The following is a 17,298-nucleotide window of genomic DNA, read 5'->3' on the forward strand; positions in this document are numbered from 1 at the left end:
TTCCACATAAAGTATCATATCATCTGCAAAGAGTGAGAGTTTGACTTCTTTGCTGATTTGGATGCCTTTTATTTCTTTTTGTTGTCTGATTCCTGTGGCTACGACTTCTAATACTATGTTGAATAGCAGTGGTGATAGTGGACATCCCTGTTGTGTTCTTGACCTTAGGGGGAAAGCTCTCAGTTTTTCCCCATTGAGAATGATATTCGCTGTGGGTTTTTCATCGATGGCTTTTATGATATTGAGGTTTGTACCCTCTATCCCTATACTCTGAAGAGTTTTGATCAAGAAAGGATGCTGTCCTTTGTCAAATGCTTTTTCTGCATCTATTGAGAGGATCATATGATTCTTGTTCTTTCTTTTATTAATGTATTGTATCACATTGATTTGCGGATGTTGAACCAACCTTGCAGCCCAGGGATAAATCCCACTTGGTCATGGTGAATAATCCCTTTCATCTATTGTTGGATCCTATTGGCTAGTATTTTGGTGAGAATTTTTGCATCCATGTTCATCAAGGCTATTGGTCTGTAATTCTCCTTTTTGATGGGGTCTTTGTCTGGTTTTGGGATCAGGTAATGGCGGCCTCATAAAACGAGTTTGGAAGTTTTCCTTTTCCATTTCTATTTTTTGGAACAGTTTCAGAAGAATAGATATTAATTCTTCTTGAAATGTTTGATAGAATTCCCCTGGGAAGCCTTCTGGCCCTGGGCTGTTGTTTGTTGGGAGATTTTTGATTACTGCTTCAATTTCCTTAGTGGTTATAGGTCTGTTCAGGTTTTCTATTTCTTCCTGGTTCAGTTTTGGTATTTGATGCATCTCTAGGAATGCATCCATTTCTTCCAGATTATCTAATTTGCTGCCATAGAGTTGCTCATAATATGTTCTTATAATTGTTTGTATTTCTTTGGTGTTGGTTGTGATCTCTCCTCTTTCATTCATGATTTTATTTATTTGGGTCATTTCTCTTTTCTTTTTGATCAGTCTGGCCAGGGGTTTATCAATCTTGTTAATTCTTTCAAAGAACCGGCTCCTAGTTTCATTGATCTGTTCTACTGTTCTTTTGGTTTCTATTTCATTGATTTCTGCTCTGATCTTTATTATTTCTCTTCTCCTGCTGGGTTTAGGCTTTATTTGTTGTTCTTTCTCCAGCTCCTTTAGGTATAGGGTTAGGTTGTGTATTTGAGACCTTTCTTGTTTCTTGAGAAAGGCTTGTATTGCTATATACTTTCCTCTGAGGACTGCCTTTGCTGGATCCCAAAGATTTTGAACAGTTGTGTTTTCATTTTCATTTGTTTCCATGAATTTTTTAAATTCTTCTTTAATTTCCTGGTTGACCCATTCATTCTTTAGTAGGATGCTCTTTAGCCTCCATGTATTTGAGTTCTTTCCGACTGTCCTCTTGTGATTGAGTTCTAGTTTCAAAGCATTGTCTGAAAATATGCAGGGAATGATCCCAATCTTTTGGTACTGGTTGGGACCTGATTTGTGACCTAGGATGTTATCTATTCTGGAGAATGTTCCATGGGCACTAGAGAAGAATGTGTATTCTGTTGCTTTTGGATGGAATATTCTGAATATATCTGTGAAGTCCATTTGGTCCAGTGTATCATTTAAAGTCTTTATTTCCTTGTTGATCTTTTGCTTAGATGATCTGTCCATTTCAGTGAGGGAGGTGTTAAAGTCCCCCACTATTATTGTATTGTTGTTGGTGTGTTTCTTTGCTTTTGTTATTAATTGGCTTATATAATTGGCTGCTCCCATGTTAGGGGCATAGATATTTACAATTGTTAGATCTTCTTGTTGGATAGACCCTTTAAGTAAGATATAGTGTCCTTCCTCATCTCTTATTACAGTCTTTGGTTTAAAATCTAATTTGTCTGGTATAAGGATTGCCACCCCAGCTTTCTTTTGGTGTCCATTAGCATGGTAAATGGTTTTCCACCCCCTCACTTTCAATCTGGGGGTGGCTTTGGGTCTAAAATGAGTCTCTTGCAGACAGCATGTCGATGGGTCTTGTTTTTTTATCCAATCTGATAGCCTGTGTCTTTTGATTGGGGCATTCAGCCCATTTACATTCAGGGTAACTATTGAAAGATGTGAATTTAGTGCCATTGCACTACCTGTAAGGTGACTATTACTGTATATTGTCTGTGTTCCTTTCTGGTCTATGTTACTTTTTGGCTCTCTCTGGTAATGTCAGTCTTTTTAATTCTACCTGTTTGGGGTAGATATGTAGTGGTTTCTCATTTTGGTTTTAATTTGCATTTCTTAAGTGACTAATGATCTTAAGTACCTTCCATATGTTATTGCTCACTTTGATATCCTCTTTTGGAAGTACCTATTCAAGTCTTTTGTCTATATTTAAATTAGTTATATGTCCTTTTCTTGTTGATTCGCTTGAGTTCTTTATATGTGCTAGGTACAAGTCCTTTGTAGATCTATATATTACAAAAATCTTTTCACAGTCTGTAGCTTGCTTTCTCGTGTACTTAAGGATGAATTTTGATGAATAAAAGTTCTTGATTTTGATGAATAAAAGTTCAGTTCAATTTTTTATGGTTAGTGCTTTTTATTTCCTGTTCAGGTATTTTTTGTCTGCTTCAAGCCATGAAAATATTTTCCTATATTTTCCTCTGGAAGCGTATTTTAGTTTTTATATTTTGATCTATGATCTATCTAGAAGTTTTGTATATGATGTGAAGTAGAGTCAAAGTTTACTTTTTTATATGGGTATCTAATTGACTCAGTACCACTCGTTGAAAAGACTATATCCTTTTCCCCACTGAGTTGTAAGTGAGGTATTATGGTAAGGTGGGTTCTGTATGTGTCTAAATTATTGTAGCTTTAGGGGTGCTTGAATGGTTCAGTCGGTTGAGCATCCATTTCTTGATTTCGGCTCAGGTCATGATCTCAGGGTTGTGAGATCGAGCCCCCCATGGGGCTCTGTGCTGGGCATGAGCCTGCTTGGGATTCTCTCTCGCCCTCTCCCTCTGCCCCTCCCCCCCCGATCGTGCGCATGCACTCTCTCTCTAGAAAAAAAAAAAAAAGAAAAAAATTACTGTAGTTTGTAACACATTTTGAGAACTGATAGTAAAGTTCCTTAGCTGCATTGTTGTACTTAAAAATTGCTATAGCTATTATAAAGCCTTTGCATTTGTATATAAATTTTAGAATCAGCTTGTCAATTTCCACACAAAATCCTGCTGGGATTTTGATTAGAACTGCATTGATCAGGGGCACCTGTGTGGCTCAGTCAGTTAAGTGTCCGACTCTTGATTTCGGCTTAGGTTAGGATCTCAGGGTTGTGAGATTGGGCTCTGTGCTGGGTGTGGAGCCTGCTTAAGATTCTCTCTCTCCTTTGTCCTCTGCCCCTCCTCCCCTCCCCTGCTCACTCACTCTCTCTAAAAAAATAAAAATAAAAGATAAAAGAATTGTATTGATCCTGTAGACCAATTTGGAGAGAACTGACATCTTTACAATATTGAGTTTTCTAATTCATTAAAATAATATATCCCACCATGTTTTAGGTCTTTTAAAATTGTTCTCATCAGTGCTTTGTAGTCTTCAGTGGTGAGGTCTTGCATTAGATTTGTTCTTAAGTATTTGGTCTTTTTCAATGCTATTGTCAGTGGTGCTGCTTTTTTTGTATTACATTTCCACTTGTTTGTTGCTAGTACATAGAAATTTTGAACTTGTATCCAATAACCTTTCTAACCTGAGATTATAGGGAGAGGATGTACGTTCAGGCAGAGTATACATGGCTCATCTTTCTAGATGTAGGGCCTGTCTCCCCAGGGAGTCACTCTTTAGCAGCCACACTTGCAACCATGGCCCATCCTCTTGCTAACTCCTACTTTGTTCCTTGTACAAATACATCCTCCAATCCTTTCCAGACGTTTGTCATAGAAGTTATTTGGGCCATGTGATGCTCTACCCCTCTTATTGTTTACTTCGTTTTCATGTAACTTTTATCAGTATAATATCATTAACATGTGGAAGTATAATCTCGTTTTCATGTAACTTTTATCAGTATAATATAATTAACATAACATGTTAATATCATTAACATGTAACTTTTATCAGTATATTATTAACATGTGGAAGTATAATATCACTAATATAACCTATTAGCCAGGGCAGTGGTGAGTAGTGCCTGCACTACTTGGATCCAGTCCAAGAAGGTTCTTTAATTTATGGTTGAACTCTGATGTTTATTGGCTGATCTCATTCCGATGATGCCAAGAATGAAATCACTCCCCAACCTCTTCCTTACTCTACTGTGCTGCTGGTTATTCTTAGTATCTCTCCTGAATTCACTGTCTTAATATATTCTATTTCTACTCGCATAACAAAGAGTACTTTCAAATCCTTTGACAGAAAATCTTTTATATACATTTCTCTCTTCTAAGACAGTTGGTTTGCCCTCTCTGATCAGTACTGTCTGCCCGCCCAGTAGTACTGAGGCTACAAGAGCTTGCATGTTGCAAAGTCAGAAGGAAGGTCAATGTGGCTGAAATGTAGTGAGTGAAGGACAGGGTGGCATGAGATAAGATTGGAGAAGTTAGGTGGGAGCCAGATCAGGCAGGACCTCAGAGGCCTGGCCAAGGAGTTTTGATTTTATTCTAAGTGCCACTCACCACCTGACAGGTATCACAGCCAACTCCTCCTCCCAGTTAAGAGAGATGAGGACCAGTGAGAAACCATGCTAGGGGTCACCCTCCTGTACACAGTGGATGGGAGACCCAGACCCCAGCTTCTCTGTGCACTCACCAGACTTTATTCTGTTTCTCTTTTGTTTCAGAGGTTGTGTTCTCATCTTACCCTGGATTTTCAACCTCAGAGGTAGGAACTGCCTATTTTATATTTGTGTCCTTAAGTTAGAACATTCATTTTAAAAAACAAAGGTAAGCTAATGAAGCTATGAGAGGCATTTATATATATCACACTGAAGAAGCCCGTTCATTGAACAGATATTTACCGAATACCTACCATGTGCCTAGCACTGTGCTGGCCTGTGAACATACAGTGGTGTACTAGACAGTCAGGTCCCCGACCTCACACAGCCCACAAGCTCGCTTTCACTGTTCTCAGATGTGTGCAGTCGGAATGGTTGGCTGCCTTAAGTGATCAAACTGGCATTGAAGTGAGGCAGCCACCAAGATGGAACCTTGGGGCCCTAGTAAGGGCCCCCAAAAGCTACACTCATCCTTGCCAAAATACCACCATCTAGGGTCTGATCCTTGGCGTCACAGGTTTAGATGCTTGATTTTTGGACAGAAAATTGGTTTTTCTCTCAGGGTTAGATGCTTACTAACCAAGCTCACGAGGACTGATGCACTATTGATTTATTCATTTACAATAAGAAGTATAAGTACATGTTTAGCCAACCTGCATCCTTGAGAGGCAGCTCAGTGTACTCCCTCCCCACTGATAAAGCTGGGTGAGAAATTATATCATTTAACTATTGCCACATGCAAACCCACCCAAGAATTACAGACTTAAAACAATAGCAATTTATTATTTCTCACAATTATTTGGGCTGGTTAGGTGTTCCACTGGTTTTGCCGGGGCTCATTCATGCAGCTGGCTGGTTCTCTAGGGCCTGAGTTCATGGACACCTGGTATGGCTCGGCATCTATATGGAGTCTTTTTATTGTGGACTTCTTTACAGCATGGTGGCCTTAGGGTTCCAAGAGGGCAAGAGTGAATTGCAAGGCTCTGGAACTCAAATGGTGGCCCTTCTGCCACATTCTGTTGGTCAAAGCAAGTATTAAGTATGATAGGGCAGTACAATTCTGATGCTAGCTACCTGTAGATAGCACAGACCCCACAGGTGAAGGGCACATTTCCCAACAAGACTGCCCTCACTTCAGACACTAGCTGCAAGTTTGGGGGTCCCCAAACTATCAGCACTTATGACACACTGGCTATAAACATTGGAGTTCACACAACCTCCTCAGGCTCAGTAATTTACTAGAACAACTCATAGAACTCAGGAAAGCACCATCCTTATGATCACAGTTTTACTATAAAGGGTACAAATCAGAACCAGCCAAATGAAAAGATAAATAATGTGAGGTCCAGGAGGGTCCCAAATGCAGAGCTTTTGTGCCCTCTCGCTATGGAATCTGGGTGTGTCACCCTCCCAGCACATCTGATGTATTCACCAATCAGGAAACTCACTCAAGCCTCAGTGTCCGGAGCTTTTTTTTGGAGTTTCATTACATAGGCATGACTGACTGAACCATTGGCCACAGGATTGAACTTAATCTCTAGCCCAGAGGTCAGGCTGGCTCAAAACCCCAACTCTCTAATAGCAGGGTTGTCTTTCAGGTGTGGCCAGCCCTCATCCTGAGTCGTCTCATTAGCATAAACTTAAGTGTGAACCCAGGGCTCATGAATAACAAAGACATTCCTGTCACTCAGGAAGTTCCAAGAGTTTTGGAAGCTCAATGCCAAAAACCTGGGAGAGAGACCAAATTCTTTATTATACCACAGCCAGTCTACGTTCGAGGGCATAGAGACACAGACTCCACCTCTGATTGAGAGGAGCACCAAGGTCACACTGCCGAAGGGCATACATACGGCATAGAGGGGCTTGGGGGCCGTTAAACAGTGGGCCACAAAAGTCAAAGAGAATTGGTAGGTTGTTCAGTGCTCAGATCCCAACGCTCTGGCATCTGAGCATGTAGACAGGGTGTTAGATGGTGGAGACTTATAGTGGCCTCTTTCTGTAAAAGTCAGGTGTGTATCCCTCATGCCTTCAGGGCAGGACACTCATGCCCCTGGACAGTGCTAGATACCCCTGAGCCTCACTCTCTGGCTCTTTCTTTTCTGTGCGGCAGTCTGACTTGGCCCCTTCAAGTCACACAGCCTTGTTCCAGATAGGGATTGCACGGTGGAAGAGAATGCCTTACCAGACTGCCACCGCTTTCCACTGTGGCCTCTGGCAGATTGCATTTGGATCACCTGGAGGGGAGAGTCACAGACATGCACAAGCACCATCACTGGTTTTTGTTTTACTCTCACCCATGACTCACCTGTCCCACTTGTGTGGGTGTCTGAGTTGGACCCCAGGAGGGCACAAAATACTTGGCTCCGAGTAGGCACTCCGCTACTGTTCAGTGAATGAACAAGTGAAATTTAAGTGACTCGCTCAAGATTACACAGCAATTAATGGAGCTTAGAACAGAATCTAGTTCATTTGAACCCAGTTATTAGCCCAGCATCTCACCCTGTAATTTCCTCTAGTCCCATCTAACTCAAGGAATCAGTGAGTGAACTGAGTCAGGCATGATTAACCCAGTACCTTCTATTTTCTGCTTAATTAAACATGTTGATCCTGAGGCAGGCTGGGTTGTGCTGAAAAACCATGACCCTGCAAGTGACATGGGTGCACCAGGTCACATTCAGGCCTGAAGGCCTGCTTGAAGTCATCCAGGACTTAGCTCTTGATTTATCCTGGACTGAAGAGCCTCCATTGTAGGATGTTAGCTAGCCCATCAGACCAGGTACGCAAGGCTCAGGTCGCTCGTGCTCTCCATCTCCCCACTAGGAAAAGTCCCCTTTAAAATGCAAGCACCCGCTCAGTCAGAAGAGTGTGCTGGGGCCCTTGATCTCAGGGTTGTGAGTTCAATCCCCATGCTGGGTGTGGAGATGACTTAAAAATTTAAAAATCTTTTTTAAAAAAATAAAATGCAAGCACTGTCCTTTTGCCTTTTGGAGAAATTTTAGCCCAACTGTAGAGAAGGGCCTTTTCAGGATAAGCTGTAGGGCAGAAAGTGGGAGGTGGAGGCAGAGAACTTCTGATGTCTACATCACTGCTATATTATCATTTGGTATCAGAGCACTTGAAACCTGAACTTTGGGTGATGGGGAATTAGCACATCATGTGACCTCAGAGAACTTGGAACCAGAACTCTGGGCCCTTGGTAACATCTCCCATTATGACCCTAGATGTCTCTTTTGGCCAAGCCTTTCTAGAATGGTCACTTCTTTCCATTACCCTTCATAGGAAGGGTCTCTTGGTCCTTGACAGCATTCAGCTTCTTATCATCAGGACACTTTGACAATAGACCTTTTTTCCTTCTAAGGCAACCAAGGTATGTGCACTTCCTCCCATATTCGAGATTCTTCCCGTGAAGTCACTGAAGGCCAGGAACCAGACGCTGGCCCCGCCCTTTCCAGAGCTGAGGTACCTTAGCCTGGCCTACAATAAGGTGACTCTTCTGCTTCTCTTCCTATTTCCTCGGGGCAAAGATGGGAGGATGGGATGCAATCTGCTCTGGCCTGAAGGCCAGCCCTATAATTCCCCATTACAGATATGTGGGCTCAGGAGTTCTCAGGGTGGGGGAAGTGGAGAGAGTGCAGACCAAGGCCGAAGTCCATCCATTCAGTCACAGATATTTATGTAATACCATGTGCCAGACCCTATCCTGCATACTAGGTACACAGCTGTGCAAAGCAAGATTGGGCCTCTTGCTTTTTGGAGCTTATCACCCCTAGGGAAGACTGGTACAAGACAAGTGGTCTCAATATAAGCATGCCTAGTGTTAGGAAGAAATTCACAGTGCTATGAAGTATATGACAGGGGCAGTCTAACCTAATATTTGGGATCAAGGAAGGTTCTCAAGAGAATGGTTTCGTGAGTGTGGTGAGGTGAAGTGTGAGGGGAAGAGTGAAGTGGGAAATGTTCTAGCCTATGGTAACAGCAGATGTAAAGTCCATGGGACAAATTTAATGTGTTTTTCCTTCATGTTTTATGTTAGCATATTTTTCCAGTAGCCATGTACTGTTTGACTTCTATAGACCCCACCAACTGAGCTCTACTCAAGTCTGAAATGTAGGCAACTTTTAAGGTACTCTGCTTACATTCCTTCTAAGGCAAGCAGTCGGTACAGCCAAACTCCTCAAGTGTTTTCTTCCTAAGAGTTTTATCATTTTAGCTTTGACATTCAGATCTTTGATCCATTTTGAGTTTATCTTTATATGTGATGTGAGACAGGGTCCCACATCATTTTTTTATATGTGGTGGATATGCAGTTTCCTCAACACCATTGATCAGAAAGACTACTCTTTCCCCCATTGAATGGTCTTCTCACCCTTGTCAATAATCAGTGGACCATAGATGTATTATGGGTCCTTCTTTGATTCTTGAAATTGGTCACTTGTGTCTTTTATTGAAAAAACTAAACTGCTGGTTTCATTAGATTTCTCTACTTATTTTCCCATTTCATTGATTTCTGCTCCTAACTTGATTTCTGTCCTACTCACATGAGTTTAATTTGTTCCTCTCTTTCTAGTGTCCTAAATAGTGTAATTTTAGATCATTGACTTAGACCTTTTTATTCTTTAATATAAGCATATAAAGCTATAACTTTTTCTCTAAGCACTGTTTTAGCTGCATCCTACAAATTATGATTTGTGTGTTTATTTTTATTCTATTAAACTTTTCAAAGTCTTGTTGTGGTTTCTTTTACTCATGCGTTGTTTAGGTAAGTGAAATGCTTCGTTTCCAAATATATGGAGATCTTCTAGATGTCTTATACTTATTATTTCTACTTTAATTCTGTTGTGATCAAATAACATAACCTGTAAGATTTCATTCTTCTGACATCTATTGAAACTTGTTTTATGTCCCATCCTATATTCTGTCTTGGTGAATGTTATGTGTGCACTTAGAAAAAAATGTGTATTCTGCAGTTTTGAGGAATAGTGTTCTATAAATATCAGTTAAGTTAAGGTGGTTGGCAGTATAACTCAGATCATTTCCGTACTATTGTTTGCCTCTTTGTTCTTCCAGTTATTGAGAGCAGAGTGTTAACACCCCCAGTCATGACTGTGGGGCTGTTTCTTTCTCCCTTTAGTTCTGTCAGTGTCTGCTGCGTGTGTTTTGACGTTTTACTATCAGGTACATAAACATCTAGAATTTTTATATCTACCTGATGTGTTGATCCTTATATTATTTTGACTTGTCTCCCTGTGCCTTGAACAAAATTTCTTGTCTTGCTATCTGTCTGGTCTGAGTTTAATATAGATTCTTATGCTTGCTGTTTGCATAGTCTCTTTCTATCCTTTTACTTCCAGCCTCTTTGTAGCTTTGTCCATCTGACAAGAGATGTCCAAGTCCATGTCTTGGGGACAGCATATAGTTGGTTCTTGCTGGGCCGCCAGAGCATTTTTCGCTGTGTTCCTGCTCTGTCCTCGGCGTGCAGCCTTCCCCGTGCTCCTGCACTTCACAAGGGTTTATCTCCACACTTGTGTTCCTCTCTCCAAGCAGGAGACTGCTTTTGCTTGTTACTTAGTGCTCGCTTGTCTGGTGGTAGAGGGCCAAAGGGAGGGTCCAACCCCACTCTTAAGTAGGCCCCGGGTTCCTGTGTCTCAAGGATGGGCCTTCTCAGTGGTCCTACCCCTCCGCAAGCAGTCAGAGACCTCTCAGGTAGTGGGCCCAGGTTGGTTTCCTGCCCCTACCCCAGGAGCAGCAGGTTTTAATTTTTCCCCTCCCCCAGACACAGGGCCGTGGCCCTGACAGGGTTTGCTCACCTTCCTCAGAAACTTAAGGCTTTTGTTCTCTAGGGAGAGGGGTGGCAAGGCTTCCTGCCTTTCTGATAGTGGCAGGGGCTCTTCTCCTCCAGGCCTACGCCCCAGGAATGGCTTTCTCCAGTCTTGCTCCCTGGGTCCAGTCTTTTGCATACAAGTGGCCATGAATTCTCCTCCTCTCTGCAACTCTTGAGAGTTCTCTTCTACTCTAAGAGGCCCACACTTAGCCTTTAGTGGCTCATTAAAATGTTTAGCTCATTTCTTCCTAGTTGCTTGTATGGCACTTGCCATCTCTTCCTCCCATGTTCTGCCACATGGGAGCCAGTGTCCATGGCCCATCGCTCCTTGGAGGTGCCCATCTTTCCTTAGATTCCAGTCCACATGGTTGCCCTGAGACCTTAGCTCTCTGGGAGATGCAAGAAAAGTTATGATGTTATAGTTATTCTTTTTTCTTGTTGTTAGGAGGGGAGCAATACTTTCCTTTTTTTTTTAAATTTTATTTATTAGAGAGAGAGCATGAGTGGGGGAGACAGGCCAAGGGAGAAGGAGAAGCAGGCTCCCCGCTGAGCAGGGAGCCCGATGTGGGGCTCCATACCAGGACCCTGGGATCATGACCTGAGCCTAAGGTAGCTGCTTAACCAACTGAGCCACCTGGGCGTCCCTGCTCTTCGTTTTCCTATATGCTTACTTGAGTTTTTAAATTATATTTTTCTTTATGACAGTTATCACCTAACATATATATCTTTTTCTTTATTGTCAGTTGTCTACTGCCAGAATGTAGGTTTATTTGAGAGTAGGACTTTGTTTTGCTTATAACTATAGCCTCATCATCTGGAATAGCACCTGATACATGATAGGTATTCAGTAAGTTTATTTGATGAATGAATGATGTTTTGATCCCATCAAGGAATACTCATGCTACCTGTGTTGAAATTAATATTCAGTTTATTAAAATTATGAATTTTAAAACCAATTCTGTGTTCAAACAGAACTTAAATGTCTAGAATATCCACTCAAATCTATTAAGTTTTGTGTCAAAAGTAAAATCATTGGGGTGCCTGGGTGGCTCTGTCGATTGAGGGTCCGACTCTTGATTTTGGCTTAGGTCTTGCTCTCAGGGTCCTGAGATCAAACCCATGTCAGGGCGTGCAGCCTGCTTAAGGTTCTCTATCCCGGGGTACCTGGGTGGCTCAGTCGGTTAAGCATCCGAATCGTGATTTCAGCTCAGGTCATGATCTCAGAGTCCTGGGATTGAGCCCTGCATTGGGCTCTACGCTCAGCAGGAAGTCTGCTTGAGGATTCTCTCTCTATCCCCCCTCTCTCTGTCCCTTCCCCAGCTTGTGCACATGCACATGGTCTCTCTCAAATAAATAAATAAATCTTAAAAAAAAAAAAGATTTTCTACCTCTCCCTCTGCCCCTCCCCCGGCTCACACACTCTCTCTCCCTCTCTCTTTCTAAAAAAAAAAGTAAAATAATCACTTTCATTCAACCTTTAACTAATATTTACTTAGTTCATAAATTTGACAGATTAAGGTGTATTTGCCTTAACCCAATGAAATTGGACAGAAATATTAAGTTGTCATTGGACCCTGAATTTATTATCATTGGCATTCAACTCACCTTACAGGGATAGGCTAGCGTGATGGCCAGATTTTCCTCACTACCTCAGCCAGAATCCTAAGCCCATATCTTTCAGCTGGGACTTAATTTCACAGAAAATATGACATCCGTGCCATGGGTATCTTTCAACTTTCTATCAGTTTTAATTGTAACTTTCTTCAACTTTTTAGTTGCCTGATTTGGATGGATGGAATTTTGCATCCTGACAAAATTAAATTTAATTCTCCCTCCCCCATTCTGTTGTGAGTGCTTCTTGACCACCTGAATTGCGTATAAGAGACTCTGCACCCTCTTTAGCCACCATTTTATAGTTATTTATCAACACATATTAGACTTCTTTGTAGGTTCATCCTCCTTCCCTCCTTCCCTAGAGTCTAGATAAAAAGTCAGCAAATGTTTACTATAAAGGGCCAGATAAATACATTACTCTGTCACTACTACTCAGCCGTGTCCTTGTAGCACAGAGGACAATGTGTAAATGGATGAGCACAGCAGTGATCTGATGAAACTGTATTAAACGGACGGGGGGATGGATTTGGCCCACAGGCGTTATCTGCCGACCTTGGTTTTTGTGTGGCCTTCAAGCTAAGACTGATTCTTAGATTTTTAAATGGTTGAAAAAATCAAAAGAAGGATAATCCTTCATGACACATTAAAATGATATCAAATTCAAATTTCAGAGTCCATCACTAAAGTTGTATTGGAAAAGAGCCATCACACTTACGTATGAGCTGCCTCTGGCAGTTTCCGTGCTACAGCGGCACAGTGGGGTAGTGGCAACACAGCCCGTGTGGCCAGTGAGGCCCCAAGCATTTACCATCTGGTCCTGGATGGAAGACGTGTGCCACGTCCTGGTCCTGGACGGAATGTGCCACGTCCTGGTGTTGGTGAGCAGGTGTGCCAGCTGCTCAAGGCCCATGCCCCGTCCCTCTCCTCTCACTCTGGACTCTCTCCCTGAGATGCCTTCGCATACCCCCTGCCCACGAACAGTGGCTCGCAGATTTACAGTTCCAACACAGAACCAGTATCCTGTGTACCCCAGACCAGTGTACCCACTGCCTCCCTGAATCTCTCCTGGGAGGTCTGGAAGGTACCTCTGAAGTACATGTATCCAAAGTGAATTAATGATCTTCAAATTTGAGGCTCTTCCATTGCCCCGGATCTTAGAGAAGAGCTCCATCACGCCAAAATGTGGCTGTCGTCCTTAACATTTCTCTCTCCTTTACGTCCCTACTCACCACGCATATCTAATCTGTGACCAAATCTGGTCATATGTAGGTCCTCATATTTCTGAAAAGCCACGTATTAGGTCCCCAGGGACCAAGATCTTTCTAGCTTTTGTCTGGCCCTGACTAGCCTCATTTTCTCTCTACTGTTAATCAAAGTGGCCTTCTTTCCGCCCCCCAGCTGGCTTTCCCCCTCCTCGCTGTGAGGTCCTTCTTGCGTGGAGCACTTCCTCTCCACACTGGGTGGGGCACGCACCGGGAGCGGCTGCCACACACTTTCAATTCCCAGGGACCTCCCGCAGTAGAAGTCTATTTCTTGCTTTCACAAAATCCACTGTGGGTATTCCAGGTGGGCTGGGGGCCTCCCATGTGATCTTGCAGAGACCCAGCTCCCTTTCCAGCTGTGGCTCTGTCCTCCCATAGGGCCTGAAGGGGATTTTACTTGCTCCTCTGCATCTGGCAGGTCGATGTCGGAGCAGGGGAGGGGGGTGAGCAGCGAGGAGGGTCACTCAGGAGGTTTCAAATGGGCTGTGCCCAGAAATGGTCCCTTCTACCCTGTTGCATATGACCTGAGTCACATGAGCACATCTAGTTGCCTGGGAGGCACAAAGACAGTCTGGCTGTGTGCCCAGAAAGTAGAACAGTTTCGGTTAATACAGAGGTTTCTACGCTGTGTGCTCTGTCCCTAGCTCCTCACCCTTCAAATCTCAGGGAAGCCTTCCCTATCTCCCTGTGTGGACCAGGGAGATAGGGAAGGACTTCCCACGCCCTCTCTCATGGCGCTGATTACAGCTGCAGAGCTCCCATCCTTCCTGTTAGGGCTTCAGTGCCTGTGTCCCCCCAGGCAGCACTCCTTGAGGGCAGGAGTTCTAGCTGTTTTGCTCATTTCCAACCTAGTGCTTGACACATGTTGGCATTCACTAATACTTATCGATTGGATGGGAACAGAAAGATAATGGATAGGTTCATTGCCCAGTGGGCATCTAGTGCTACCCACTGGGGCTCCAGAGGAAGGCAAACTGAAGGGCCCTCCCTCTCGCAGTCCTCAGGCCTTATTGCTTTCCACGGGTCCTGAGTCTAACCCAATAATGTTCAGGGTGCCCAGGCATCTGAAAGGCCACTGCCCCACTCGTGGCCCCTCTGATACTGTTCTGTTGCTAATAGACACCCTCCCCGAGGATGTTCCAGCCACTCTGCTCAGCAAGGATTGGGTATTATTCGCCCTTCAGAGGTTGGCCTCACGGGGGTAGAGCAGCCTCTGGGCCCCAGACAGCCGGGAGGTCTTCCTTATCATTGGCTCAGCTTATCCCTTAGATGAATGGGTACCCCCTGACTGCCTGCCCCCTGCCCATCCCCAGCTCAGTGCCCAGAACAGGCCTTAATGAAAGAGACCATCAGGAGTGCTGTTGACAGACTGACAGGGTGTGTAGAGGTTGCATTGAGGAAGGTGAAGTGCCAGACAAATTGTATCCTGAAGTCAAAGTCATTGCCCTGCCAAACTTCCAGACTCTTTGTGCTTGTTCCTATTTTGTCACCAACATCTCCATTCCTTGGTCTTGGCTACATTTCCAGTGTGGAGAAAACAATTCTTAACTTTCAAATGTGAAACAGTGATGTGGAATTTCAGACAGGATCCTGATCTGTGGGTGTGAGCAGGTGAAATCGCAGGAGCAGACCCTGCCCAGCACTGAGTCCAGTACAGGAGCCTCACGTCCCCGGCCCTACCCCTGCCCTAGCAAGCATGTAGCCCCGCGGTGTGGGGCCTGGCAGCACTTGGGCAGAGGTGGGGCGGTGCCAACCTGAAGCTTTTCCCCGTGTTCCTTACAGATTGCAAAGGAAGATGCCATCCTGCCAGTAGCTCTTTTCCCGTTGCTCTGTGAGCTCATCTTTCATAACAATCCTCTGGTGGCCCATACACGAGGTATGGTGCCCACAAACCTGCGCCCCCACCCCGGTGCCCAGGGCCAGTGTGGGCACCCTCAGCCCCACCTCATGGATGCTGAGCCCCTGGGCTCTGCCGTGGGTCATGGGTGGACGTGGTTCATGGTGCATTTGGGGACGGAGAGAACCACAGATGTTGCTGACCATCTGCCGTGTACCAGCTTACCTGACAGCAACCTTGTGAGGTGGGCGTCATTGTCCCCATGCTCAGTGAAGGATGCTGCGGACCAGGGAGGTTCGTGATCTACCCAAGGTCCCGCAACAAGAAAGAGGCAGAGCTGGGAATGGAACACAGAATTAGCTAGATCCTGCATGAGATCTTTAAGTGACACCTGTCTTTGTAGAGCAGGTCTGTTGTGACCTCATTTCCTACTTCCCAGCTGGGGAGGGGCCTACGGGGGAGGCATGGCCGAGCAGGGGAGGGGGATGAGAAACGTAAAGGGTCATGCATGAGGTTTTAAATGGGCTGTGTCCAGAAATGGGTGCTGCGTCATGGGTACAGTGGGTGCTGCATCAGCGCTATACCTTGAAGGCATCTTAGAATCCTGGGTCCTAGAGTGACACCAGCAGAGTTTCCACCCTTGCTTTGCACTATCCTTGTTGCCTTGGGCAAATTTCTTAACCTCTCTGTGCCTCAGTTTCCTCACCTATTAAATGGGAATAATATAGGTACCTACCTCCTGGGGTTGGTGTGAGAATGATGTATTCATTACATAATAATGATGTATTACTGTAAGTTAATACATGTCTGGCAGTTTGAACAGTGTGGGACACATAGTAAGCCCCCAGTAAATATCTGCTAATAGTAATCTTCCCCATCATGGCTCCAGGGGTCCCTCCACTGCTGAAAAGCTTCCTCCAGGAGCGGCTGGGGATCCACTTGATTAGCAAGAAGATAGTAAAAGCCAAGCATCATATTTTGATGCCTCGGAAGGACTCGAGGAAGGTAAGGCCTGCCAAGCCCGGAGGAAGTGGAGCCTGTTTTACTGCATGTGAACTGACCTGGGGAGAGAGTGCCCTTCCCCACTCATCATGGATTCCTTCTGTTAGGTCTGTGGTACTGGCATTGTCTTCTCCTTTCCGTGTCTGTTACACACAGATACACCCAGAAGGGACAAGACAGTCAGAGGGACCCAGCTGCCAGAGTAGGGAGAAGCTGTGAAGGTCATGGAATCCTACCCCCAACTTTGACAGAGAAACTGAGGCCCTGAGAAGGAGCTATGGAGAAGTAGGGGAGAAATCAGTCTGAAGACCCGGGGATAAGCCCGGCTTCATCACTTTCCACAGCTGCCTGAACCTGGGCAAGAGCTTCACTCTCTGAGCTTCAGCTTCTCAACTCCAAGCCTCCCTGAGCTGCTGAGAGGACTGCATGAAGCAACAGATACAAAAATATGTTATAAACCCCCAAATCCATACCTGTGCAAGTTCTAACCACCTGTGGGAGTCATGGATGGCTGCCAGGCCTACAATACACATCTCTTACACATAAGGAAGCATTTCCTTATGTTGAGAGCAATCTGACCCCCCAAACCAACCCCAGCCGGTGGTCTTAGACTTACCTTCTGGGATGCCATACAGTATCACAAGGATTGCAGAAATTTCTGTGAAATGCTTCTCCCTCCTGAACTTTAGCCTTCCTATAACTAAAAGCTGGACTGGGCATTCCCCACCCAGCTTATTCCCTTTCTACAGTTCCCTTTCGGTACAGTTATTCTCCTTCTACCCCCTCTGCAGCCTGTCGCTGTCCAGCCAAACTCTAGTCTAGAGCCCTTAGAGGACCAGCACAGAATTAAAAGCCAGAAACAGACAGAAATTCAAAAGGTTTCCATCATCTTCCCCTTGTTTGTTGCCTCCTCTAAGGATTGGAGTATCTCCTTCCCATCAGCCAGCCTGAGAGGGGCACAATCAGAGTGAGCCAAATGCTAAGTACATAATCCTCTGTCCCAGAATGACGGGCTTTCACTAAT

General features: G+C 44.4%; 1 protein-coding gene across 6 annotated transcripts in view; it reads left to right on the forward strand.

Annotated features, from left to right (window-relative positions):
* XRRA1 (X-ray radiation resistance associated 1) overlaps positions 1-17,298 on the forward strand; it is a 61,956-nt gene that overhangs the window by 38,681 nt on the left and 5,977 nt on the right. For 5 of the 6 annotated variants that reach the window (XM_035722850.1, XM_035722851.1, XM_035722853.1 and 2 more), the window contains 4 exons: positions 4,805-4,845; positions 8,097-8,222; positions 15,218-15,311; positions 16,162-16,277. In XM_035722850.1, the coding sequence (XP_035578743.1) occupies positions 4,805-4,845; positions 8,097-8,222; positions 15,218-15,311; positions 16,162-16,277 (377 nt within the window). The remainder of the gene's footprint in view (positions 1-4,804; positions 4,846-8,096; positions 8,223-15,217; positions 15,312-16,161; positions 16,278-17,298) is intronic. The other variant, XM_035722852.1, reaches the window with a different exon arrangement.

The sequence above is a fragment of the Zalophus californianus genome, chromosome 11 (assembly GCF_009762305.2).
Source record: "Zalophus californianus isolate mZalCal1 chromosome 11, mZalCal1.pri.v2, whole genome shotgun sequence".
NCBI classification, from domain to species: domain Eukaryota; kingdom Metazoa; phylum Chordata; class Mammalia; order Carnivora; family Otariidae; genus Zalophus; species Zalophus californianus.